The sequence below is a fragment of the Hyperoodon ampullatus genome (genome assembly GCF_949752795.1).
Source record: "Hyperoodon ampullatus genome assembly, chromosome: 8".
Classification (NCBI taxonomy): Eukaryota; Metazoa; Chordata; class Mammalia; order Artiodactyla; family Ziphiidae; genus Hyperoodon; species Hyperoodon ampullatus.
Window position 1 is genome coordinate 116,400,100 of NC_136921.1, and position 27,582 is coordinate 116,427,681.

General features: G+C 41.9%; 1 protein-coding gene across 1 annotated transcript in view; it reads right to left on the reverse strand.

The window, feature by feature from the left end:
* The window catches only part of EPB41L5 (erythrocyte membrane protein band 4.1 like 5), a 146,318-nt gene that overhangs the window by 23,565 nt on the left and 95,171 nt on the right, over positions 1–27,582 (reverse strand). The window contains exons 18-19 of the mRNA XM_079710313.1: positions 8,365–8,516; positions 5,482–5,579 (exon numbers count right to left, since the gene is read on the reverse strand). Coding sequence (XP_079566439.1) covers positions 5,482–5,579; positions 8,365–8,516 — 250 coding nt within the window. The remainder of the gene's footprint in view (positions 1–5,481; positions 5,580–8,364; positions 8,517–27,582) is intronic.

A 27,582-nucleotide genomic window follows, 5' to 3' on the forward strand; every position in this document is an offset into this window, starting at 1 on the left:
CGCAGCACAGAAGGCCACACTCTGACAGGGGGTGTTTGCAGCAAAGTAGGGCGCCAAGCAAGGGTCTTTAAAGACATTGTCAGGGGAGAGGGTCCAGGATGCGTGATCATCCCGTGGACCTTCTTCTGATTGGCTGGCGGTAAAAAGGGTGATGACTCGGGAACCTCAACCTTCTGGTTCCAACCAGTCTCGGGTCGACATGCTTGCGGTCAGCATGTCGTCACCATCCCACAGAGGGTGGGGGGCTCAGCTCCTGCACAACAGCGCAGAGGTACGCAGCAGACGGCTATCCACACGCCTTCAGGAGGAGCGAGCAGCCCTGTGACTCTCCTGTCCTAATCGTTAACTGCTTGAGTCGGCGCTCTGGAACTCGGGGAAGGCCCAGGAGGCTACAGCCTGTTTCCTGCAAACAAGAAACGGGGGACACCGAGAGGCTTTTTGTTCCCGGGAGGGCCCCACGGGGTCCTGCTCGGTTTCAGTCCCCCCTTTTCTCTGATCCTCCTCAATCCTGAGGGGAACAGGGGCAGGACAAGAAAGGGAATGAAGTTTCTGGCTGGAGAGATTAATCATAAACTCAGCAGGGCACATCATTCTGAGCTGAAGGCAACTGAGCAGAAGCAGATAGAAGAAACGCCCTGTCCTTACCCTATTTGCCTGAAGGCAGAACAGAAATTTACAGAGGAGTCCCTCCTTCCCTCTCTACCAGGAAGGACAAATGTTAGGCCCTGCAAACAACTCAGACCCTTATCATGAAAAGCAAGGACTTCGAGCTGCATAACAAGACTTACTGCTGTTTACCCCGCCTTTCCTGGTACTCTCCACCAACTACACCTTTCTTTCTTCTGACTTTAGCTGAAGATGGTATTTAGCTGCAATTCCAAGCCACCTCTGAGAGTTATTCATTCATCCCTGGTATTTCCCATCTATACCTGAGATACACGTATCAATAAACTTCTGTTTTTCTCTTGTTAATCTGTCTTTTGAAACACAGGTCTCGGCCAAGAACTGAGAATGGTAGAGGGGGAAATTATTTTTCTCCCCTACAGCAATTACTGTCAAATAGGAAATATTTGCCTTTGCATTTGTAAAAGTATCATTTCTATTTACTACGTACATAATACACAACAGCTCACAGATCCCTGGACAAGGGTGACCTTTGCACGGCTAATGTCTGAAGACTTCCCCAAAGGGAAGTCACACCCATCACCACACCTTCTGTGTCCAAATTGAGGGCAGAGGGAAAGAAAGTAACCACTTACAGAACCAAACTATCAATACAACTTTTGGAATCACTTGTGTCAGGGACAACATGGAGACGGTCCACATGGGCACACAAAGGACACTTAACCTAACCTTGCAGAACGTACAGCTCTTCCTCAGAGGTCAGCAGAAGAGCCCAGCCAAGCCCCACACACCAAGTCCGTCCAAGCCAGCTCTGTGCTTCCTGTTCCCCTAACTCAGCTACTCTGATCCAAATAAGAAAGAAGACCACTAGGCAACCAAGCAGCTGAGAAACCCAAAAAACTTCTGCATTTCTCCCGTAAAACCCCTATTCATCTGTCAGCAACTTGGAACTTACTGTTCCCATAGTCTTGCGTTTCCAGGCTTGCTGGTCAAAATCCTTGCAATAAGTTCATCTTTTTGCTTTGTTTTATTCAGAGTGCAGGTTTTGGGTTTTGCTATACTTTCTGGTTATACCCTATTAAGGTTTGGATACAAAGAAAATCAAAAGCGTAAAAACGACAAAGATTATTCCAAATCTTGTGTGGTAGCAACCTGCTGCTAGATTACATTCCCAACAACAAGAGAAGGACAACCTGCAGGCCACACCTGGCCCACACCTGCTATAGTAAGTAAACCCGATGGGAGCACGGCCACACCCGGGCCCAGTGGCTGCTCTCCTGCCACGGTGGCAGAGTCAAGGACAATGACAGAGACTGTACGGCGGCCTAAACTATTTACTGACCTTTTAATGAAACAGGCTGCCAACCTGTGGTCAAGAGAACAGTCATCGTGCCCGACTTTTAATGCTTTCCCTAAAAAGATGAGCGTTTAAAGACCACGCCTTCACTATGCACCGAACCCACTAACAAACGCAGGTTAGGTTTTGTTACTTTAAGCATTTTGTAAAATTTTCTGATCAAGGAAACAAGAAAAAAATGATTCTTGAAATGAAATTTGAAGATAAAGAAAATTCTGTAATTGTCTTAAGTAATTAAGAAGAAGAAGGTAACTCAAAAATCGACACATCTTGACACAGCATAAACCCTAAAGGACTTCCAACACAAGGTCAGGCAGACACTGTGAACACATTTCCAACACGAGGAGGCCCCAAGGAAGGGGAGAATCCCCACAAGGACACTGGAGTCATCAGTGTCAGCATCCCCAGGAAAGAACGCTCGCCTCAGGCCACCACCAAAACATCCAAAGAGCTGATCAAGCTAGTCTTAGCCTGAGGACCTTCCCACACTGGGGAAGTTGCTGCTTCCTCAGGCATCCTGTTCAATTTGCAGATCCGTTGGGCCGTGTCTACACCGAGGTGAAATCTGCGTAACTCCATCCTTCTCACTGACCCTAACTCTTCTCTGAGGCTACGAAAAACAGGTTACTTTACTTCCTGTGTCACATCATACACAGCTCTTCAGAGAATCCTGAGTTACTGATCCTCCGCTGTAACTGTGTCTCAAGACCCCTCACCATACTCCTTTCTCAAACCCCTTTCGTTTGCCTAAGTTATTTTTCTCTCTCACTTTTTCATACTGTGGTTGGATCCCCCCTTTCAAGCCCTTTCAGTTAATACAACAGAGCAGAGTTTCAGCAGCCACACTTCATACTCCGTTTACAGATTCTCAAACATTTTTCACACGTGCTTGTTACATTCTACCTCCCGACCCTAATCCTACATTTGTGTCACACTTGTCATAATATATATTCTTAAATCCAAACCATCCTTCCAGCCTGTCAAAGTCTTCGTGGATCCTGATTTTTGTCTTTCAAACTGAACTTCCCGGCTGTTACCAACGGAAAATTCCATTAGCATAGGAGATCTGCGATATTTCTATGGGTGAGACATGTCCAAGTTTCCAGAGGGCCAAGATTTTGTCATTCTTCTGTGGATTCCCCACAATACTTATTATTTTATATCTTATAAAAAGTAAACAACAAACAGGTTTGTAGGACTGAATCAACAGTGTACGGGTTCTCAAGTGACCTTATCAATCCTGGGTGACGCAGGTCCGACAGGGAGGAGAGCCCTCTAAAGCGGGTTCTCAAGACACCAGCTTGCAGTCCACTCTGCTGTCAGCAGCGCTAGTCCGAGCCTCACGATTCTGTGGCTGGCTTAGAGCCTCTCAGTTACCCAATTCTTAGAGCTAATCATCCGACAACTGACACTTTGTTTTAGGACAATATATTTTATTTATGATAGGCTTTTCATCCTAAAATTACTTTACTCAGTAAAGCTGATATTAAGATTAATTTGCATTCGTTAAGCAAACATTAACTGTTGATGGCAGAGGTAGAGAAATCAGAGTGGATTAAAAGTGTGTCATATAAATAAAACATGAATCAACTTGAGAACTAAAATGTTGCTGCCATATTAGCAAAGGATGCTGCAGCCATCAAGCCACCACATTATAGCCACCTGACAGTGAGCCCTGAGGGAACCCAGGACTGAAACAAATGGGCTGCCCGCTGTCAAGTTCATCTAGCACAGCCACTGCAGCCCCCTCCCCCAACACGGTGCACCCTGAGGAGACTCAGGATGGAAAAGCACAGGATCGTGGCCCCAGACAGCTGAGGTGCATATCAAAGGAATGATTTCAGTGAGCCCAGACTCTTGCATCTTCACATACGTAGAAAAGTGCTAAATTCCTTAATGTGAGATGCCTGGTTTTCTTTTATTAACAGTAATCTTTTGATGTTCCCACTACCTGGTCTTTGTTGCAAAAACTCCTATAGATCCTCCCCCGCCTCTTTGGAGCCATCCCTCAGAGCAATCTCAGATGCTGTGTCCCAGGCTCAAAGTACTAAGAAAGTCTACCAAATAACACATATCTCTCAACTTTTAGGTTGTGCTTTTTTTTCAGTTGACAAACTTGTACACAGCACTAGCTGAAGAGTTATTAACTAGTCTGATATCCCTTATTTATTAGTACAGTACTGAATTCTTCCCTGTTATTCCTGCCTGGCACTGAGTAAGCCCTCACTAAGTATTAGCTATTATTTTCCTAGCTATGTGAGCCCTAAAATACTCCTTGATGGCATACCATCCTTCACCTAACCCGCTCTCTTACTCCCTGTCCTATCTTAAACCCACACTTGTACTCATTTTCCCAAGGCTTCAAAATGAACTTAATAGATCCTCTGGTTGAGAGGCTCAGTTACATTATAGCAAAGTGTGCAGGGAACTTTGCAAAAGAATCAAGCAGCTACTCCATGAATTCCCAGTGTAACAATCACCCTTCTGCTCCCCACCTTCAGAACCCAGCCAGGGTTTACCTGGTTTCTTTCTTCTTTAGGATCACTCCAGGCCTCCACTAAATTTCTGTCAAATTAATTGTCAACCATCTAAAGCTTGCACCTAAAGCTTTCAATTAACCCTTCTGTCTCTGACCCCGCATTCCCCTACCTTACAGAGACAGCAGAAAAAAATGACAATGTGAAGGAAACAGACCAGTATAATTGAAAAATACTGAGGGGTCAAAAAAAAGGAAAGACTTTCTGAAATTGAATAGGCTTCTAAAAGACATTTCTAAGAAAAAACATAATAGAAGGAAAAAAAAAAAAGACTTGGATTCAAAAGGACAATCTTCACAATGGCTGTGTAAGAAAGAAGAACATCACTCTGTGCTCCGTCCTGGTCTCTGAAGAACTCCAGCTAGTGGTCCAGGGATGAAAGAGCTGCAAGTCAGATGTTCCCCTTCCCTCTTTAAAACCAAACCAAAACAAAATTCATTCAACAGGGATGGCTGGGCTGAACAAAAATAAAAGTTTAATAACCATGTCACTTTTGACTGTGTTTAAAAAAAAACTTGAGGGCTTCCCTGGTGGCGCAGTGGTTGAGAGTCCGCCTGCCGATGCAGGGGACACGGGTTCGTGCCCCGGTCCGGGAAGATCCCATATGCCGCGGAGCGGCTGGGCCCGTGAGCCATGGCTGCTGAGCTTGCGCGTCCGGAGCCTGTGCTCCGCGACGGGAGAGGCCACAACAGTGAGAGGACAGCATACCGCAAAAAAAAAAAAAAAAAAAAAAAACAAATTAAAAAAAACTTGAGATGACCTTATAGGTGTTAACGTTGATGCCCACGTTTCCTCCTGCACATCCACAAATTTCACCTTTTTAAATGGTAAAACAGGTTTATAAGCGTTCAAAACAGACAGATTTCCCAGTGAAAGAAAAGAAAAAGTAATGGCTTTCGATGGAAACAATTTCTCAGAGGTCTGGAGCTGTGCGACAGGCAAACAAAGGAGGACTCTGAATACCTGGTTGCTGATGTTAACATCCCTGTTGGGATGACTGGCTGGCAAAGGACCACTTTCCATTTCAAGGTGTTTGAGCTTCTCTGAGGCATCTTTTAATGCTGAAAAAAAAAGGGGGAAAACAGCCGCTTAGTCTGCCAGGCTGTCACAGCCATGTAAGGGTGAAGACTTAGGCTTTCTCCACACCCCTCAACACCAGTTACCATCAATTACAGGTAATAACCTAGATCACTATGCAACAGATATTCTATCACCAAGAAACTCCATTAATTTGATGAAGAGCTAACCTAAATAGGAACATCACCCTGTATCTGCTCTGCTGGATGTGGACTCCCCAGGGCCTGTGTGGCTAAGAAAGCTCACAGCCATGAGAGTGGAGGAAAAGGCACAGAGCGCTGTGACATGGCCTCCCTCCCTAGGCACAGCCCAAGCTCCCCCTGCAAACCTCAGCACTTGGCCGTTTCCTCTCCTTGGCCCTGACTACACACAGCCTACAACTAAACTTACGTGGGGCCAACTGATGAAGGACACACATTTATTCACTCACTGACTCAACATGTTACATATTGGTGACATCAGGTGTGATGAAGGACAAGCATTTTACCTTCATTACGTGCAAAACACACTGTAGATAAAACCCTCCAACCACTGAAAGATGATACATTGAAGACAATGTAGCTTTAAATGAGTTCTATTTAACAACTGTTAGTTGTATTAATCTTATTTTGCAGGGACCAATCTGGTAGGAGTTTGAATTTTTACATTGTTCACTTGACAAAGAAGCTGTTGAATGCCTAATAATTTCTATATAATCAGGTAGAAGAAAGGAGGGAAAAACTATGAAATCATTTGCTCTTGGTCAAAGGGATCTTCCAAAAGTGTCCATCAGTTAATTCTGTACATCTTTCCCTTGGCTACACATTAGAATAAGATGTGGAATTTTTAAGAAATACTGATTCCCAGAGCTGACCCTAGAACAATGATATCAGATTTCTGAATGTAGTTTTCTAGCATTGGTAGTTTTAAAAATTCTCCAGGTGATTCTTTTTTAAAATAAATTTACTTATTTATTTATTTTTGGCTGCATTGGGTCTTTGTTTCTGCGTGCGGGGGCTACTCTTCGTTGTGGTGCGCGGGCTTCTCACTGCGGTGGCTTCTCTTGTTCCGGAGCACCGGCTCCAGGCATGTGGGCTTCAGTAGTTGTGGCGTGTGGGCTCAGTAGTTGTGGCTCGTGGGTTCTAGAGCGCAGGCTCAGTAGTTGTGGTGCACGGGCTTAGTTGCTCCACGGCATGTGGGATCTTCCTGGAACCCGTGTCTCCTGCACTGGCAGGTGGATTATTTTCTTTTTTTTTTTTTTTTTTTTTATTTTATTTTTTTTTTATTTTTTTTTATTTTTATTTTTTGCTTTATCACAAATTTAATCAGTTATATGTATACATATGTTCCCATATCCCCTCCCTTTTGCGTCTCCCTCCCACCCTCCCTATCCCACCCCTCCAGGCGGTCACAAAGCACCGAGCTGATCTCCCTGTGCTATGCGGCTGCTTCCCACTAGCTATCTACCTTACGTTTGGTAGTGTATATATGTCCATGCCGCTCTTTCACTTTGTCACAGCTTACCCTTCCCCCTCCCCATATCCTCAAGTCCATTCTCTAGTAGGTCTGTGTCTTTATTCCTGTCTTACCCCTATGTTCTTCATGACCTTTTTTTTTCTTAAATTCCATATATATGTGTCAGCATACAGTATTTGTCTTTCTCTTTCTGACTTACTTCACTCTGTATGACAGACTCTAGGTCCATTGGCAGGTGGATTCTTAACCACTGCGTCACCAGGGAAGCCCCAGAACAAATTTTTAATGCCAGTTACCAGCAGTACTTCAGCATGTTCTATGAAGCAGAAGCACTGTGCAACTTTTCATTAATGCTTCTTTCTAAATTACTAAATACTACTGCTGTATTCTACACTCCTCAGAGACAACAGCATACTCACTGGCAATTTCCAATAAGTTGTTTAAAGAGAGTGTCTTAATTTTAGCAACAGAAATCAAAATTGGCAAGAGCCACATAAACATAAGCTGCTTTTAAATGAACACACACTGAGATTCAACAGAAAGCTCCTGTTTAAAGACAGTTTATGCTTTAATATCAAATCAAACTCACAAGTATACAGAAATTTTCAATGTGCAATTTACTGTTTCCTTTGAACCTTTTAAAAAGTTAAGGAAAGCAGCATTCTTTCTGGATTATTTATTTTTGTGGGTCTGGGCATCAACAGCCCTCATTAATAACAAAATACTATCTGTGAACTGATGGAATGTCCAAACATTCATTCAATCCTGTGCCCTAGATCTCTAAGGAAACTCTTTACTCTTAATTTTCACTCAAGAAACAAAGTAAAAAGCAAATTTGAAAATTCAACATGTTTAAGAACTTATAAATGATACAAATGTTTAATGGTCTCAATTATGTGATCTTAAATATTCCAATGGACCCTTAAGCCAAAAAGGCAAGGAGGGGCTTCCCTGGTAGCGCAGTGGTTGAGAGTCCGCCTGCCGTTGCAGGGGACACGGGTTCGTGCCCCGGTCCGGGAAGATCCCACATGCTGCGGAGAGGCTAGGCCCGTGAGCCATGGCCGCTGAGCCTGCGCGTCCGGAGCCTGTGCTCCGCAACGGGAGAGGCCACAACAGTAAGAGGCCCGCGTACCGCAAAAAAAAAAAAAAAAAAAAAAAAGGCAAGGAGGCATAACTACTCCACAGTAACATTTCAAATCCAACACTGCATAAAATATTCTTAGAGGAACTGCCTTAAAAAGCTCATTTCAAAGGCGGGCAGACTAGGGCGATGCCAGTGATGTTACACAGGATGTTTCGTCACTCCTCACTCACCTTGCAGCCCCTCTAATCCAGCCTGCCTGGTGGCTGTGCTCACTTCACCTGGGGCTTGGGACATGGCCATGGTGTCAGGTGCCCCAACTACATCATCAATGGTTGTTTCCAGTAAGTCTGGACTATCTAGCAAATCAATCTTCAGAGGCAAGCTATAAAAGTAACAGAAAACTTAATTAAACCAAGACGTTTATCAGGAAAAGAATTTTGAATACTAACAAAAATCTCTGCTGGAAAAATAATTCATTTAATAGTTTGGATCCCAAGTAGTTTATTCATCTGTCAAAACCCTCTGGGCAGATTCTCTTCCATCCAAGATGGAGTAAAAGGAACTGAATTTAGCTTCCCAACTGAAATAACCTAAGGGGAAAACAAACAATTTTCAAGACGTAAGACCTCAAAGAACAGAAGGCAGTGATCCTGAGCTTTGGAAAACAAATGAGGAGCCCTGTGCTTGACCTGAGGGAGTCCCCGGGCCGGGGTGCAGAGAGTGTCCAGTGCGGCAAAGCACAGAAGCCTCCCTTGGCTGACAGCGCAGGGAGACCAAGGCAGGCAGAGTTCACAGCACAGGCCACCAGGCAGAAGAGAGCAGCCCTGCAAGCAGAGAATCCTACAGGTCTGCAGAGGTCCTCCTCAAGTATGCAGGAGAGCACTGATCAGGGAACTTGTGTAAGGAAACTCCCTGAGGCTGGGAAAGAACCAGTGGCACTCACACTGGGCCACAGCGCCCCCTCCACAGACAGCATGTAAAAACACGTAATTCAAGGGCATTTAGTATTAGGAAGGTCCTGCCTCTGTAGCAGAGAATAATTAACCCAGACTGACCATGGCAACAAACACACTTAACACAACATAAAAGACCTGAAAGGATCAAACTGCTTCCAAGTAACTTAACTGCATCCCAAGACAAAGCTCAAGAAGACTGAGAGGAACACAAAAAGATCTGGCATCCAACAAAGTAAATTTCACATGTCAGGCACCCAGTCAAAGATTATCAGGAATGCAAGAAGGCAGAAAAAGACATCTCATACTAAAGAGAATAATCAGTCAAGAGAAACTGACATAGATACTAGAATTAGCAGAGAAAGACACATAGTTATTGTAACTGTATTCCATACCCTCAAAACTTAAGCAGAAACTAGAAGATACAAAAAAGACCCAAACCAAACTTCTAGAGATGGAAACCACAATATCTGAGATGAAAAATATACTGGATGAGATGGACAGCAGATTAGATTTTAGAAAAGATACTGAACTTAATGGCATAGCAACAGAAACTATCCAAAATAAAAGACACAGGGAAAAAGGAAATCTGCCAAATTAAAAGAATGTCAGTTATTCTTTGTGGGACAGCTTCAAGTAACCCACTGTATGAATAACTGGAGTCCCACAGGGGGGGTGGGACAGAACAAATATCTGAAGAAAACAATGGCTAATGTGTTTACAAATCCAATGAAAACTATAAGCCCACAGATCCAAGAATTTCAGGAAACCCTAAACACAAGAAACATGAAGAAAACTACACCAAAGCATATTGTAACCACACTGTTTAAAGCCAATGATGGGGCTTCCCTGGTGGCGCAGTGGTTAAGAGTCTGCCTGCCAATGCAAGGGACATAGGTTTGAACCCTGGCCTGGGAAGATCCCATATGCCGTGGAGCAACTAAGCCCATGTGCCACAACTACTGAGCCTGAGCTCTAGAGACCGCAAGACACAACTACTGAAGCCAGCATGCCTAGAGCCCGTGCTCCACAACAAGAGAAGCCACAACAATGAGAAGCCCACGCACAGCAACGAAGACCCAAATAAATTAATTAATTAATTAATTAAAAAAAAAAAAAGCCAATGATGAAAAGAAAAACTTAAAAGCAGCCAAAACATTATATGTTCAAAGGAGTAAGGATGACAGCAAGCCAAAGCAATCTTTTATTTTATTTTTAAATTATTAACCTATATTATATATATTAGTGTATACATGTCAGTCCCAATCTCTCAATTCATCCCACCCCCACCCCCACCCCACTTTCCCCCCTTGGTGTCCGTAAGGTTAAAGCAATCTTGAGAAAGAAAAACGAAGCTGGAAGAATCAGGCTCCCTGACTTCAGACTATACTACAAAGCTATAGTCATCAAAACAGTATGGTACTGGCATAAAAATAGAAATATAGATCAAGGGAACAGGATAGAAAGCCCAGAAATAAACCCTATGGTCTATGAATCTAAAACAAAGGAGGCAAGAGTACACAATGGTGGAAAGACAGTTTCTTCAACAAATAGTGCTGGGAAAACTGGACAGCTACATGTACAAAACTGAAATTAGATAATTCTTTAACACCATACACAAAAATAAGCTCAAAATGGATTAAAGACCTAAATGTGAGACTGGACACTATAAAACTCCTAGAGGAAAACACAGGCAGAACACTCTCTGACATAAATCGCAGCAATATCTTTTTTGATCTGTCTCCCAAAGTGATGGAAATAAAGACAAAATTAACAAATGGAACCTAATTAAACTCAAAAGCTTTTGCACAGCAAAGGAAACCATAAACAAAACGAAAAGACAACCCACAGGTTGGGAGAAAATATTTGCAAATGATGTGACCAAAAAGGGATTAGTCTCCAAAATTTACAAACATCTCAAGAGGTTTAATATCAAAAAAAACCCAACCCAATCAAAAAATGGGCATAAGACCTAAATAGACACTTCTCCAAAGAAGACACACAGATGGCCAAGAGACACATGAAAAGATGTTCAACATCGCTAATTATTAGAGAAATGCAAATCAAAACTACAATGAGGTATCACCTCACACCAGTCAAAATGGCTATCATCAAAAAATCCACAAACAATATAAATGCTATAGAGGGTGTGGAGAAAAGGGGACCCTCTTGCACTGCTGGTAGGAATGTAAATTGATACAGCCACTATGGAGAACTACCATATGACCCAGCAATCCCACTCCTGGGAATATATCCAGAAAAAAACGTGGTCTGAAAGGATACATGTGCCCCAATGTTCACTGCAGCACTGTTTACAACAGCCAATACATGGAAGAAACCTAAATATCCATCAGCAGAGGAGTGGATAAAGAACATGTACATATATACAACGGAATATTACTCAGCCATTAAAAAGAATGAAATAATGCCATTTGCAGCAACATGGATGGACCTAGAGATTGTCATACTGAGTGAAGTAAGTCAGACAGAGAAAGAGAAATACTGTATGACACCCCTTATATGCAGAATCTAAAAAGAAATGATACAAATGAACTTATTTACAAAAACAGAAAGAGACTCACAGATTTGGAGAATAAAGGGGGTTACCAGGGGGGAAGGATAGGGGGATGAGACAGGGAGTTTGGGATTGACGTGTACACAATGCTATATTTAAAATGGATAACCAACAAGGACCCACTGTATAGCACAGGGAACTCTGATCAATGTTATGTGGTAGCCTGGATGGAAGGGGAGTTTGGGGGGGAGAATGGATACATGTATATATATGGCTGAGTTGCTTGCTGTGCACCTGAAACTATCACAACATTGTTTATCAGCTATATTCCAATATAAAATAAAAAGTTTAAAAAAGAAAAAAGGATGACAGCAGGTTTCTTATCAGAAATAATGCAAACTAGAGGACAGTGGAGGAGTATCTTAAAAGCTCTGACAGGGCTTCCCTGGTGGTGCAGTGGTTGAGAGTCCGCCTGCCAATGCAGGGGACATGGGTTCGTGCCCCGGTCCAGGAGGATCCCACATGCCGCGGAGCGGCTGGGCCCGTGAGCCATGGCCGCTGAGCCTGTGCTCTGCAACGGGAGAGGCCACAACAGTGAGAGGCCCACGAACTGCAAAAAAAAAAAAAAAAAAAAAAAAAAGCTCTGACAGAAAAAAGTGTATCAACCCAAATTTTATATCCAGCCAAAAAGCTTTCAAAAATAAAGGAGGGCTTCCCTGGTGGCACAGTGGTTGAGGGTCCGCCTGCCGATGCAGGGGATATGGGTTTGCCCCGGTCCGGGAAGATCCCACATGCCGTGCAGCAGCTGGGCCCGTGAGCCACGGCCACTGAGCCTGCGCGTCCGGAGCCTGTGCTCTGCAATGGGAGAGGCCACAACAGTGAGAGGCCGGCATACCGCAAAAAAAAAAAAAATAAAAAATAAAATAAAATAAAGGAAAACCTATGTATATACCAAATAAAAGTGAAAACAAACATCCACACAAAAATGTATACACAAATGTTCATGGCACCATTATTCATAATAGCCAAAAACATGGAAACAACCCAAATGCCCATCAACTAAGGATTAGATAAATAAAATGTGGTATATCCACAGTGTGGCATAATAATCAGCAATAAAAGGAGTGAAGTACTGATACATGCTAGGACCCTTGAAAACATAATGCTAAGGGGAAAAAGCCAGACACAAAATACCACATATCGTATGAGTCCATCTGTATGAAATGTCCAGAACAGGCAAATCCACAGACACAGAAAGTAGATCTGTGGTCTCCAGGGGCTGGAGAAAAAAGGGGACTGACTGCTGTGGTGTAAGGTCTGAAGTTAAGATTCAACAGTACGGGCTGCCTGGACATCCCTGAGCCTCATGGGGCCCCAAAGGCCCAACCATGAGTTTCCCGGCTCTCACCAGATATGCCCTCCCAGTGAAAAAGCTTCCCCTCAACTGTACCAGCCGCACCCTATCATGTTCCTAACCCCACAAGCTTCACTTCTCTGTCAGCCTGTGAAACTGTTCAGATGAGCCAACCACGCCCCCTCATGGGAACCAGGGTGGCTCATTCTCATGTCCCTATAAAGCCCGCCTCCCAAAGTCCACGTTTGTCCACTCTGCTCCCAAGTGCTGGGGGGTTTCCTCCTCCCCTGAGCCACGAGGATGTGTCTAATAAACTGCCGTTTGTCTCACCTGTCCAGGGCTGGGAGTTGTATGTTGGCCATCTTGTAGTATTTAGGGTGGAGGATGCCTCCCTCACCAAAAGTGTGAATAGGTGAGGAGCAGAACAACTAATAATGGGGATGGGGTTTTTTGGGGGGAGGGGTAAAACTATTTTAAAGTAAAACTGTAATAAAGGTGGCACAATTCTATCAATGTGCTAAAAACACTGAATTGTCCACTTTGAATATGTAAATGGTATGGTATGTGAATTATATCTTAATAAAGAAAAAAAGAAAGACAAATAAAAGGAATTCATGACAAAAAGACCAGCACTAAAAAACTGCTAAAGGTGGGGCCTCCCTGGTGACGCAGTGGTTGAGAGTCCACCTGCCGATGCAGGGGACACGGGTTTGTGCCCCGGTCTGGGAGGATCCCACGTGCCGCGGAGCGGCTGGGCCCGTGAGCCGTGGCCGCTGAGCCTGCGCATCCGGAGCCTGTGCTCTGCAACAGGAGAGGCCACAGCAGTGAGAGGCCCGCGTACCACGAAAACAACAACAACAAAAAAAAAACCCCACATCCATATTAAGAAAGAAGAAAGTTTTCAAATCAATGACCTCAGCTTATACCTTGATAAACTAGAAAAAGAGCAAATTAAATGCAAAGGAAGAGGAAGGCAGGAAATAATAAAGATAAAAGGGAAAAATAATAGAAAAACTGAATTAAACTGAGAGCTAGTTCTTTGAGAAGCTCAATATAATTAATAACTTCTAGCTAGACTGATAAAAAGAGAATACATATTTACAATATCAGGAGTCGGAAGAGTGACATCACTACAGACATTACAGATACTAATATGGTATAAGAGAATATTATTAACTTTATGCCAATAAATTCAATGACTTAGATGATATGCAAAAATTCCTTGAAAGACACAAACTACCAAAGCTCACTCTAGGAAAAAAGAAAATCTGAATAGACACAGAAAAGTAAAGAAATTGAATCAGTAATTAAAAATCTTCTCACAAAGAGAAGCTCAGGCCCAGAGGACCTCCCTAGTAAATTCTATCAAATATTTAAAAGAAGAAATGATTCCAATCTTCAACAAACTATTTCACAAATAGAGGAAAGGCAACGTTCTCCAACTCATTCTATGAGCCCATTATTACCCTGATACTGGAGCCATTCCAAACACGTAACAAAAAATGAAGCAAGAAATAAAAATAACTGTCCACCATGACCAGGTGGGATTTATCATAGGAATGCAAAGTTGGTTTAATGTTTCAAAATCAATTAATGTAATACTACCTTTTAATAAAAGAAAACATGATCATCTCAATAGACACAGGAAAAGCATTTGACAAAATCCAAGAACACTCATGGCAAAAACTCTCAACAAACTAAGAATAGATGGAACATCTTCAATCTGATAAAGGGAATCTACAAAAAAATCAACAGCAAACATCATATTTAATGATGGATGACTGAATCCTTTCTCCTGTAAGTCAGAAACATAACAAGAATGTCTACCCTGACCACTTCTATTCAACAATATACTGGAGGTTCTAAAAAGTGCAATAAGAAAAAAAAGGGCAAAGAACAGAAAAGTAAAGTAAATTAAGGGCCCAAATTAGAAAGGAAGAGGTTTTTATGTGCAGATGATAGAATCCTATACATAGAAAAGACAATGTGCAGATGATAGAATCCTATACATAGAAAAGCCAATGGAATCCACAAAATGCTACTAGAAAGTAATAAACGAGTTCAGCAAGGTTGCAGGATACAAGATCAACATGCAAAAATCAATTATATCTATACACTAGCAACAAGTAACAGGAAACTGACATTAAAACAATTCCATTCACAATAGCATCAAAAAGAATAACAACAGGGGAATTTCCTGGTGGTTCAGTGAGGTAAAGAATCCTCCTTCTAATGCAGGGGACACAGGTTCAATCCCTGGTCAGTGAACTAAGATCCCACATGCCGTGGGGCAACTAAGCCCACATGCCACAACTACTGAGAGAAAACCTGTACGCCAGAACAAAGAGCCTGTGCTGCAACAAAAGATCCCACGTGCCTCAGTGAAGACCTCACATGCCGCAACTAAGACCCGATGAAGCCAAAGAAAAAAATAAACAAAATAAATACTTAAGAAAAAAGAATAACAACAGGAATAAATTTAATAAAGGATATGCAGGACTTGTACAGTTAAAACTATAATAAATAAAGGAGAGCTAAATAAGTGGCAAGATGTTTCATGTTCATGGGCTGAACACTTAATATTGTCAAGATGACAATCCTCCACAAACTGATCTATAAATTCAATGTGTGCACTATCAAAATCCCAGCAGGCTTTTTTGTAGAAATGGACAAGCCAATCCTAAAATTTATATAAAATTCAAAGGAGCTAGAATAGCCAAATGCATTCTGAAAAAGAACAAAGTTGGAGGATACATGCTACCTGATTTCAAAACTTGCTATAAAGCCACAGTAATTAGGACAGTGTGGTATTGGCACAAAAATAGTTATGTAAATCACAAGAACAAAATTGAGAGTCCAGAATTCCTTACATTTATGGTTGATTTTTGCCAAAACAAACCAATGGAAAAAAGGATAGTCTTTCAACAAATGGTGGCAAGACAACTAGAAATACATGCAAAAATATGAATTTAGACGCTAACCTCACACCATACATAAAAGTGAAATCAAAATGAATAACAGGGACTTCCCTGGTGGTCCAGTGGTAAAGAATGTGCATTCCAATGCAGGGACATGGGTTCGATCCCTGGTTAGGGAACTAAGATCCCACGTGTCGCGGGGCAACTAACCCGGCGCACCACTACTACTGAGCTCACGTGCCTCAACTAGAGCCCGTGTGCTGCAAACTACAGAGCCCACATGCTCTGGAACCCGCGCACCACAACCAGAGAGAGAAAACCCACATGCCACAACTAGAGAGAAGCCACACACTACAAGAAGAGCCTGTGCACCACAAGCAAAGATCCCACATGTCTCAATGAAGATCTCTCATGCTGCAACTAGGACCTGATGCAGCCAAAAATAAATAAAATAAATAAATAAATCTTTTAAAAAATGAATAACAGACTGAAACGTTAACAGCTAAAACTGTAAATATTTGAAGAAAACATGGGAGAAAGAAATCTCTGTGATTTTGGGTTGACAAAATGTTCTGAGATATGATACCAAAGGTATCATCAATAAAATAAAAAGTTGGTAAGTTGGACTACATCACAATGAAATGCTTGAGCTTCTAAAAAACACTAATATGAAAACGAAAAGTCACAGATTAAGAGAACATTTTTGCAAATCATGTGTCGATAAGGGACTGGTTTCCAAACTACACAAAGAACTCTCAATGTTAAAAAGACAACCCATGGGGCTTCCCTGGTGGCGCAGTGGTTGAGAGTCCGCCTGCCGATGCAGGGGACAAGGGTTCGTACCCCGGTCTGGGAAGATCCCACATGCCGCGGAGCGGCTGGGCCCATGAGCATGGCCGCTGAGCCTGCACGTCTGGAGCCTGTGCTCCGCAATGGGAGGGGCCGCGACAGTGCAGGGCCCGTGTACCACACACACACACAAAAAAGACAACCCACATAAAAATGGGCAAAAGGTCCAAATAGACACATCCCCAGAAACGATCTATAAATAGCCGACAAGCACATGAAAAATGCTCAATGTCACTAGCCCTCAGGAAAATGCAAATCAAACCCACAATGAAATCCCATTATTCACCCTCTACAACAGCTATAATCAAAAAGGCAGAAAATAACAAGCATTGGAGAGGGTGTGGGGACCTGGAACACTCGTTATTTCCGCCCTGGAAACAAGTCTGCCAATTTCACAGAAAGTTAAAATGTAAGTTCACCAGGCAACCCAGCAATTTTCCCCCTAGGAGTCTATCCAAGAGAACCCGTACCTTACGTCCACACTGAGACATGAACAGGAATATCCATAACATTATTCACAGCCAGAAACACTGGAAATTTCCAACAACTGGTGAATGGACAAACAAAATGTGCTACATCCATAAACTGTCTTACTATTCAGCAACTGAAAGGAGCACACTAGGATACGTGGACGAACCTCAAAAACATTCTGCTAGGCAAAAGAAGCCAGACATGAAAGCTTGTATACTGTGGGACTCCATTCACATAAAATGTATAGAAAAGTCGAATTTATAAAGACTGAACTTTTGCGGATGATGAAAATGTTCTAAAACTAGATTGTGGTGGTTACTGTATGATTTTGTATGTGTGTGTGTGGTACGTGGGCCTCTCACTGTTGTGGCCTCTCCTGTTGCAGAGCACAGGCTCCGGACGCACAGGCTCAGCAGCCATGGCTCACAGGCCCAGCCGCTCCGTGGCACGTGGGATCTTCCCAGACTGGGGCACGAACCTGTGTCCCCTGCATTGGCAGGTAAACTCTCAACCACTGCGCCACCAGGGAAGCCCTACTGTATGATTTTATACATTTCTAAAAATCATGGAATTACAGTAAGTGAATTTCATAATATGTAAAAATATTTTAAAATATGTAAAAATAAAATATAAACTTGCTTTAAAAATCTTATTCAAATTTAGGATATCAAAACTAGAAAGTAACAATCTAGTTCAACAAAGTTGCAAGATACAAGATCAATATACAAGAATCAACTGTTCACCCATATCCATTCAATGAACAACAGGAAAACGAAATTAAGAAAACAATTCCATCTAGAAACCCAATGTATTCTTTTTTAACTTTCAGTACAATTCATCTGCTATGGCAAAGCTCAAAGGTCATAAACACGCTGAGTTGGGGAGAAGGAAAGAAAATGCCTCTGCTCCATGCTTTCCTACAGGAATGAAGGCCGTACTTTAATTATATACCCTGTGTCTGGGACCCAAATAAGAAAATAATTTTTTGAAAACTGTTAAAAGCAATACTAAGAACCAAAAAAGAAAACTTCCTTGTTAGTCAAGAGATCTGTGTCCCATAGAGAATAGACTGGTGGTTGCCAAGGGGGAGGGAGTGGGAGAGGGTTGGACTGGGAGTTCGGGGTTGACAGATGCAAACTACTATTATGCAGAGAAAAGATAAACAACAAGGTTCTACAGTAGAGCACAGGGAACTATATTCAATATCCTGTGATAAAGCACAATGGAAAAGAATATGCGAGAATGTGTGTGTGTGTGTGTACACATACATACATATATATACATATATGAGTCACAATGCTGTACAGCAGAAATTAACACATTGTAATTCAACTATACTTCAATAAAATATAAGTTTAAAAAAAAGAGAGAGAGGGCAGACAGCAGAAGCAAGAAGAATTACAATCCTGCAGCCTGTGGAACAAAAACCACATTCACAGAAAGATAGACAAGATGAAAAGGCAGAGAGCTATATACCAGATGAAGGAACAAGATAAAACCCCAGAAAAACAACTAAATGAAGTGGAGATAGGCAAACTTCCAGAAAAAGAATAAAGAATAATGAAAGTGAAGATGATCCAGGAGCTCGGAAAAAGGATGGAGGCAAAGATTGAGAAGATGCAAGAAATGTTTAACAAAGACCCAAAAGAATTAGAGAGCAAACAGACAGAGATGAACAATACAATAACTGAAACGAAAACTACACTAGAAGGAATCAACAGCAGAATAACTGAGGCAGAAGAACAGATAGGTGACCTGGAAGACAGAATGGTGGAATTCACTGCTGCGGAACAGAATAAAGAAATAAGAATGAAAAGAAATGAAGACAGCCTAAGAGACCTCTGGGACAACATTAAACGCAACAACATTCGCATTATAGGGGTCCCAGAAGGAGAAGAGAGAGAAAGGACCTTAGAAAATATTTGAAGAGATTATAGTCGAAAACTTCCCTAACATGGGAAAGGAAACAGCCACACAAGTCCAGGAAGCGCAGAGAGTCCCATACAGGATAAACCCAAGGAGAAACACGCTGAGACACACAGTAATCAAACTGGCAAAAATTAAAGACAAAGAAAAATTATTGAAAGCAGCAAGGGAAAAATGACAAATAACATACAAGGGAACTCCCATAAGGTTAACAGCTGATTTCTCAACAGAAACTCTACAAGCCAGAAGGGAGTGGCATGATATACTTAAAGTGATGAAAGGGAAGAACCTACAACCAAGATTACTCTACCCAGCAAGGCTCTCATTCAGATTTGATGAAGAAATCAAAAGCTTACAGACAAGCAAAAGCTAAGAGAATTCAGCACCACCAAACCAGCACTACAACAAATGCTTCTCTAAGGGGGAAACACAAGAGAAGAAAAGGACCTAAAAAAGAAACCCATAACAATTAAGAGAAGAGTAAAAGGGACATACATATCGATAATTACCTTAAACGTGAATGGATTAAATGCTCCAACCAAAAGACACAGGCTCACTGAATGGATACAAAAACAAGACCCATATATATGCTGTCTGCAAGAGACCCAAGTCAGACCTAGGGACACATACAGACTGAAAGTGAGGGGATGGAAAAAGATATTCCATGCAAATGGAAATCAAAAGAGAGCTGGAGAGGCAATACTCATATCAGATAAAATAGATTTTAAAATAAAGAATGTTATCAGAGACAAGGAAGGACACTATATAATGATCAAAGGATCAATCCAAGAAGAAGATATAACAATTATAAATATATATACGCACCCAACATAGGAGCATCTCAATACATAAAGCAACTGCTAACAGCTATAAAAGAGAAGATCAACAGTAACACAATAATAGTGGGGGACTTTAACACCTCACTTACACCAATAGACAGATCATCCAAACAGAAAATTAATACGGAAACACAAGCTTTAAATGACACAATAGACCAGATAGATTTAATTGACATTTATAGGACATGCCATCCAAAAAACAGCAGATTACACGTTCTTCTCAAGTGTATATGGAACATTCTCCAGGATTGATCACATCTTAGGTCACAAATCAAGCCTCAGTGAATTTAAGAAAACTGAAATCATATCAAGCATCTTTTCTGACCACAATGCTATGAGATTAGAAATCTATTACAGGGGAAAAAACGTAAAAAACACAAACACGAGGAGGAGGGGAAGATGGCGGAAGAGTAAGACGCGGAGATCACCTTCCTCCCCACAGATACACCAGAAATACATCTACACGTGGAACAACTCCTACAGAACACCTACTGAATGCTGGCAGAAGACCTCAAACCCCACAAAAGGCAAGAAACTCCCCTCGTACCTGGGTAGGGCAAAAGAAAAAAGAATAAACAGAGACGAAAGAATAGGGACGAGATCTGCACCAGTGGGAGGGAGCCGTGAAGGAGGAAAGGTCTCCACACACTAGGAAGCCCCTTCGCGGGCGGAGACTGCGGGTGGCGGAGGGGGAAGCTTCGGAGCCACGGAGGAGAGCGCAGCCACAGGGGTACGGAGGGCAAAGCGGAGAGATTCCCGCACAGAGGACCGGTGCCGACCGCCACTCACCAGCCCGAGAGGCTTGTCTGCTCGGCCGCCGGGGCGGGCGGGGCTGGGAGCTGAGGCTCGGGCTTTGGTCGGAGCGCAGGGAGAGGACTGGGGCTGGCGGCGTGAACACAGCCTGAAGGGATTAGTGCGCCACGGCTGGCCGGGAGGGAGTCCGGGGAAAAGTCTGGAGCTGCCGAAGAGGCAAGAAACTTTTCCTTCCCTCTTTGTTTCCTGGTGCGCGAGGAGAGGGGACTCAGAGCGCCGCTTAAAGGAGGCTCGAGAGACGGGCGCGAGGCGCGGCTAAAGCGCGGACCCCAGAGACGGGCATGAGACTCTAACGCTGCTGCTACAGCCACAAAGAAGCCTGTGTGCGAGCACAGGTCACTCTCCACACCTCCACTCCTGGGAGCCTGTGCAGACCGCCACTGCCGGGGTCCCGTGATCCAGGGACAACTTCCCCGGGATAACGCACGGCGCGCCTCGGGCTGGTGCAACGTCACGCCGGCCTCTGCCGCCGCAGGCTCGCCCCGCCTCTGTGCCCCTCCCTCCCCCTGGCCTGAGTGAGCCAGAGCCCCCGAAGCGGCTGCTTCTTTAACCCCGTCGTGTCTGAGCGAAGAACAGACGCCGTCCGGCGACCTACACATAGAGGCGGGGCCAAATCCAAAGCTGAGCCCCGAGAGCTGTGAGAACAAAGAAGAAAAAGGGAAATCTCTCCCAGCAGCCTCAGAAGCAGCAGATTAAATCTCCACAACCAACCTGAAGTACTTGCATCTGTGGAATTCATGAATAGACAACGAATCATCCCAAATTGAGGAGGTGGACTTTGAGCAAGATTTATGATTTTTTCCCCTTTTCCTCTTTTTGTGAGTGTGTATGTGTATGCTTCTGTGTGAGATTTTGTCTGTGCAGCTTTGCTTCCACCATTTGTCCCAGGATTCCATCCGTACGTTTTTTAAAAAATTTTGTTTCTTAATATTTTTTATTTTAATAACTTTATTATATTTTATCATACTTTATTTTTTCTTTTTTCTTTCTTTTTTCCTTCCTTCCCTCCTTCCTCCTTCCCTCCTTTCTTTCTTTCTCTCTCTCTCTCTTTCTTTCTTTCTACTTCTATTAATTCTTTCTACCTTTTTCTCCCTTTTATTCTGAGCCGTGTGGATGAAAGGCTCTTGGTGCTGCAGCCAGGAGTCAGTGCTGTGCCTCTGAGGTGGGAGCGCCAACTTCAGGACACTGGTCCACAAGAGACCTCCCAGCTCTATGTAATATCAAACGGTGAAAATCCCCTAGAGATCTCCATCTCAACACGAACACCCAGCTTAACTCAACGACCAGCAAGCTACAGTGCTGGACACCCTATGCCAAACAACTAGCAAGACAGGAATACAACCCCACCCATTAGCAGAGAGGCTGCCTAAAATCATAATAAGGCCACAGACACCCCAAAACACACCACCAGACGTGGACCTGCCCACCAGACAGACAAGACCAGCCTCATCCACCAGAACACAGGCACTAGTCCCCTCCACCAGGAAGCCTACACAACCCACTGAACCAACCTTAGCCACTGGGGATTGACACTAAAAACAACGGGAACTACGCACCTGCAGCCTGCAAAAAGGAGACCCCAAACACAGTAAGATAAGCAAAATGAGAAGACAGAAAAACACTCAGCAGGTGAAGGAGCAAGATAAAAACCCACCAGACCTAACAAATGAAGAGGAAATAGGCAGTCTACCTGAAAAAGAATTCAGAATGATAGTAAAGATTATCCAAAATCTGGGAAATAGAATAGACAAAATGCAAGAAACAGTTAACAAGGACCTAGAAGAACTAAAGATGGATCAAGCAACGATTAGAAACACAATAAATGAAATGAAAAATACTCTAGATGGGATCAATAGCAGAATAACTGAGGCAGAAGAACGGATAAGTGACCTGGAAGATAAAATAGTGGAAATAACTACTGCAGAGCAGAATAAAGAAAAAAGAATGGAAAGAACTGAGGACAGTCCCAGAGACCTATGGGACAACATTAAACGCACCAACATTCGAATTATAGGGGTTCCAGAAGAAGAAGAGAAAAAGAAAGGGACTGAGAAAATGTTTGAAGAGATTATAGTTGAAAACTTCCCTAATATGGGAAAGGAAATAGTTACTCAAGTCCCGGAGGCACAGAGTCCCATACAGAATAAATCCAAGTAGAAAAACGCCAAGACACATATTAATCAAACTGTCAAAAATTAAAGACAAAGAAAACATATGAAAAGCAACAACGGAAAAACAACAAATAACACACCAGGGAATCCCCATCAGGTTCACAGCTGATCTCTCAGCAGAAACTCTACAAGCCAGAAGGGAGTGGCAGGACATAATTAAAGTGATGAAGGAGAAAAACCTGCAACCAAGATTACTCTACCCAGCAAGGATCTCATTCAGATTTGATGGAGAAATTAAAACGTTTACAGACAAGCAAAAGCTGTGAGAGTTCAGCACCACCAAACCAGCTTTACAACAAATACTAAAGGAACTTCTCTAGGCAAGAAACACAACAGAAGGAAAAGACCTACAATAACGAACCCCAAACAATTAAGAAAATGGGAATAAGAACATACATATCGATAATTACCTTAAATGTAAATGGACTAAATGCTCCCACCAAAAGACACAGATTGGCTGAATGGATACAAAAACAAGACCCATATATATGCTGTCTACAAGAGACCCACTTCAGACCTAGAGACACATACAGACTGAAAGTAAGGGGATGGAAAAAGATATTCCATGCAAATGGAAATCAAAAGAAAGCTGGAGTAGCAATTCTTATATCAGATAAAATAGACTTTAAAATAAAGACTATTAGAAGAGACAAAGAAGGACACTACATAATGATCAAGGGATGGATCCAAGAAGATATAACAATTGTAAATATTTATGCACCCAACATAGGAGCACCTCAATACATAAGGCAAATACTAACAGCCATAAAAGGGGAAATCGACAATAACACACTCATAGTAGGGGACTTCAACACCCCAATTTCACCAATGGACAGATCATCCAAAATGAATATAAATAAGGAAACACAAGCTTTAAATGATACATTAAACAAGATGGATTTAATTGATATTTATAGGACATTCCATCCAAAAACAACAGAATACACATTTTTCTCAAGTGCTCATGGAACATTCTCCAGGATAGAATATATCTTGGGTCACCAATCAAGCCTTGGTAAATTTAAGAAAACTGAAATTGTATCAAGGATCTTTTCCGACCACAATGTTATGAGTCTAGACATCAATTACAGAAAAAGATCTGTAAAAAATACAAACACATGGAGGCTAAACAATACACTACTTAATAACGAAGTGATCACTGAAGAAATCAAAGAGGAAATTAAAAAATACCTAGAAACAAATGACAATGGAGACACGACGACCCAAAACCTACGGGATGCAGCGACAGCAGTTCTAAGAGGGAAGTTTATAGCAATACAATCCCACCTTAAGAAACAGGAAGCATCTCGAGTAAACAACCTGACTCTGCACCTAAAGCAATTAGAGAAAGAAGAACAAAAATCCCCCAAATTTAGTAGAAGGAAAGAAATCATAAAGATCAGATCAGAAATAAATGAAAAAGAAATGAAGGAAACGATAGCAAAGATCAATAAAACTAAAAGCTGCTTCTTTGAGAAGATAAACAAAATTGATAAACCATTAGCCAGACTCATCAAGAAAAAAAAGGGAGAACACTGAAATCAACAGAATTAGAAAAGAAAAAGGAGAAGTAACAACTGACACTGCAGAAATACAAAAGATCATGAGAGATTACTACAAGCAACTCTATGCCGATAAAATGGACAACCTGGAAGAAACAGACAAATTCTTAGAAATGCACAACCTGCCAAGACTGAATCATGAAGAAATAGAAAATATCAATAGACCAATCACAAGCACTGAAATTGCAGCTGTGATTAAAAATCTTCCAACAAACAAAAGCCCAGGACCAGATGGCTTCACAGGCGAATTCTATCAAATATTTAGAGAAGAGCTAACACCTATCCTTCTCAAACTCTTCCAAAATATAGCAGAGGGAGGAACACTCCCAAACTCATTCTATGAGGCCACCATCACCTTGATACCAAAACCAGACAAGGATGTCACAAAGAAAGAAAACTACAGGCTAATATCACTGATGAACATAGATGCAAAAATGCTCAACAAAATACTAGCAAACAGAATCCATCAGCACATTAAAAGGATCATACATCATGATCAAGTGGGGTTTATTCCAGGAATGCAAGGATTCTTCAATATATGCAAATCACTCAACGTGATACACCATATTAACAAATTGAAGGAGAAAAACCATATGATCATCTCAATAGATGCAGAGAAAGCTTTCGACAAAACTCAACAACCATTTATGATAAAAAACCCTGCAGAAAGTAGGCATACAGGGAACTTTCCTCAACATAATAAAGGCCATATATGACAAACCCACAGCCAACATCGTCCTCAATGAAAAACTGAAACCATTTCCACTAAGATCAGGAACAAGACAAGGTTGCCCACTCTCACCACTCTTATTCAACAGAGTTTTGGAAATTTTAGCCAGAGCAATCAGAGAAGAAAAGGAAATAAAAGGAATCCAAATTGGAAAAGAAGAAGTAAAGCTGTCGCTATTTGCAGATGACATGATACTATACATAGAGAATCCTAAAGATGCTACCAGAAAACTACTAGAGCTAATCAATGAATTTGGTAAAGTAGCAGGATACAAAATTAATGCACAGAAGTCTCTGGCATTCCTGTACACTAATGATGAAAAATCTGAAAGTGAAATCAAGAAAACACTCCCATTTACCATTGCAACAAAAAGAATAAAATATCTAGGAATAAACCTACCTAAGGAGACAAAAGACCTGTATGTAGAAAACTATAAGACACTGATGAAAGAAATTAAAGATGATACAAATAGATGGAGAGATATACCATGTGGCTGCATTGGAAGAATCAATATTGTGAAAATGACTCTACTACCCAAAGCAATCTACAGATTCAATGCAATCCCTATCAAACTACCACTGGCATTTTTCACAGAACTAGAACAAAAAATTTCAAACTTTGTTTGGAAAAACAAAAGACCCCGAATAGCCAAAACAATCTTGAGAACGAAAACGGAGCTGGAGGAATCAGGCTGCCTGACTTCTGACTATACTACAAAGCTACAGTAATCAAGACAGTATGGTACTGGCACAAAAACAGAAAGATAGATCAATGGAACAGGACAGAAAGCCCAGAGATAAACCCACGCACATATGGTCAACTTATCTTTGATAAAAGAGGCAGGAATGTACAGTGGAGAAAGGACAGCCTCTTCAATAAGTGGTGCTGTGAAAAATTGACAGGGACATGTAAAAGTATGAGATTAGATCACTCCCTAACACCATACACAAAAATAAGCTCAAAATGGATTAAAGACCTAAATGTAAGGCCAGAAACTATCAAACTCTTAGAGGAAAACATAGGCAGAACACTCTATGACATGAATCACAGCAAGATCCTTTTGGACCCACCTCCTAGAGAAATGGAAATAAAGACAAAAATAAACAAATGGGACCTAATGAAACTTCAAAGCTTTTGCACAGCAAAGGAAACCATAAACAAGACCAAAAGACAACCTCAGAATGGGAGATAATATTTGCAAATGGAGCAGCTGACAAAGGATTAATTTCCAAAATTTATAAGCAGCTCATGCAGCTCAATAGCAAAAAAACAAACAACCCAATCCAAAAATGGGCAGAAGACCTAAATAGACATTTCTCCAAGGAAGATATACAAATTGCCAACAAACACATGAAAGAATGCTCAACACCATTAATCATTAGAGAACTGCAAATCAAAACTACAATGAGATATCATCTCACACCAGTCAGAATGGCCATCATCAAAAAATCTAGAAACAATAAATGCTGGAGAGGGTGTGGGGAAAAGGGAACACTCTTGCACTGCTGGTGGGAATGTGAATTGGTACAGCCACTATGGAGAACAGTATGGAGGTTCCTTAAAAATCTACAAATAGAACTACCATATGAACCAGCAATCCCACTACTAGGCATATACCCTGAGAAAACCATAATTCAAAAAGAGACATTTACCAAAATGTTCATTGCAGCTCTATTTACAATAGACCAGAGATGGAAACAACCTAAGTGTCCATCATCGGATGAATGGATAAAGAAGATGTGGCACATATATACAATGGAATATTACTCAGCCATAAAAAGAAACGAAATTGAGCTATTTGTAATGAGGTGGATAGACCTAGAGTCTGTCATACAGAGTGAAGTAAGTCAGAAAGAGAAAGACAAATACTGTATGCTAACACATATATATGGAATTTAAGAAAAAAAATGTCAAGAAGAACCTAGGGGTAAAACAGGAATAAAGACACAGACCTACTTGAGAATGGACTTGGGGATATGGGGAGGGGGAAGGGTAAGCTGTGACAAAGCGAGAGAGAGGCATGGACATATATACAGTACCAAACGTAAGGTAGATAGATAGTGGGAAGCAGCCGCATAGCAGAGGGAGATCAGCTCGGTGCTTGGTGACCACCTAGAGGGGTGGGATAGGGAGGGTGGGAGGGAGGGAGACGTGAGAGGGAAGGGATATGGGAACAGATGTATATGTATAACTGATTCACTTTGTTATAAATCAGAAACTAACACACCATTGTAAATCAATTATACTCCAATAAAGTTTAAAAAAAAAGCACAAACACATGGAGGCTAAACAATACATTATTAAATAACCAAGAGATCACTGCAGAAATCAAAGAGGAAATCAAAAA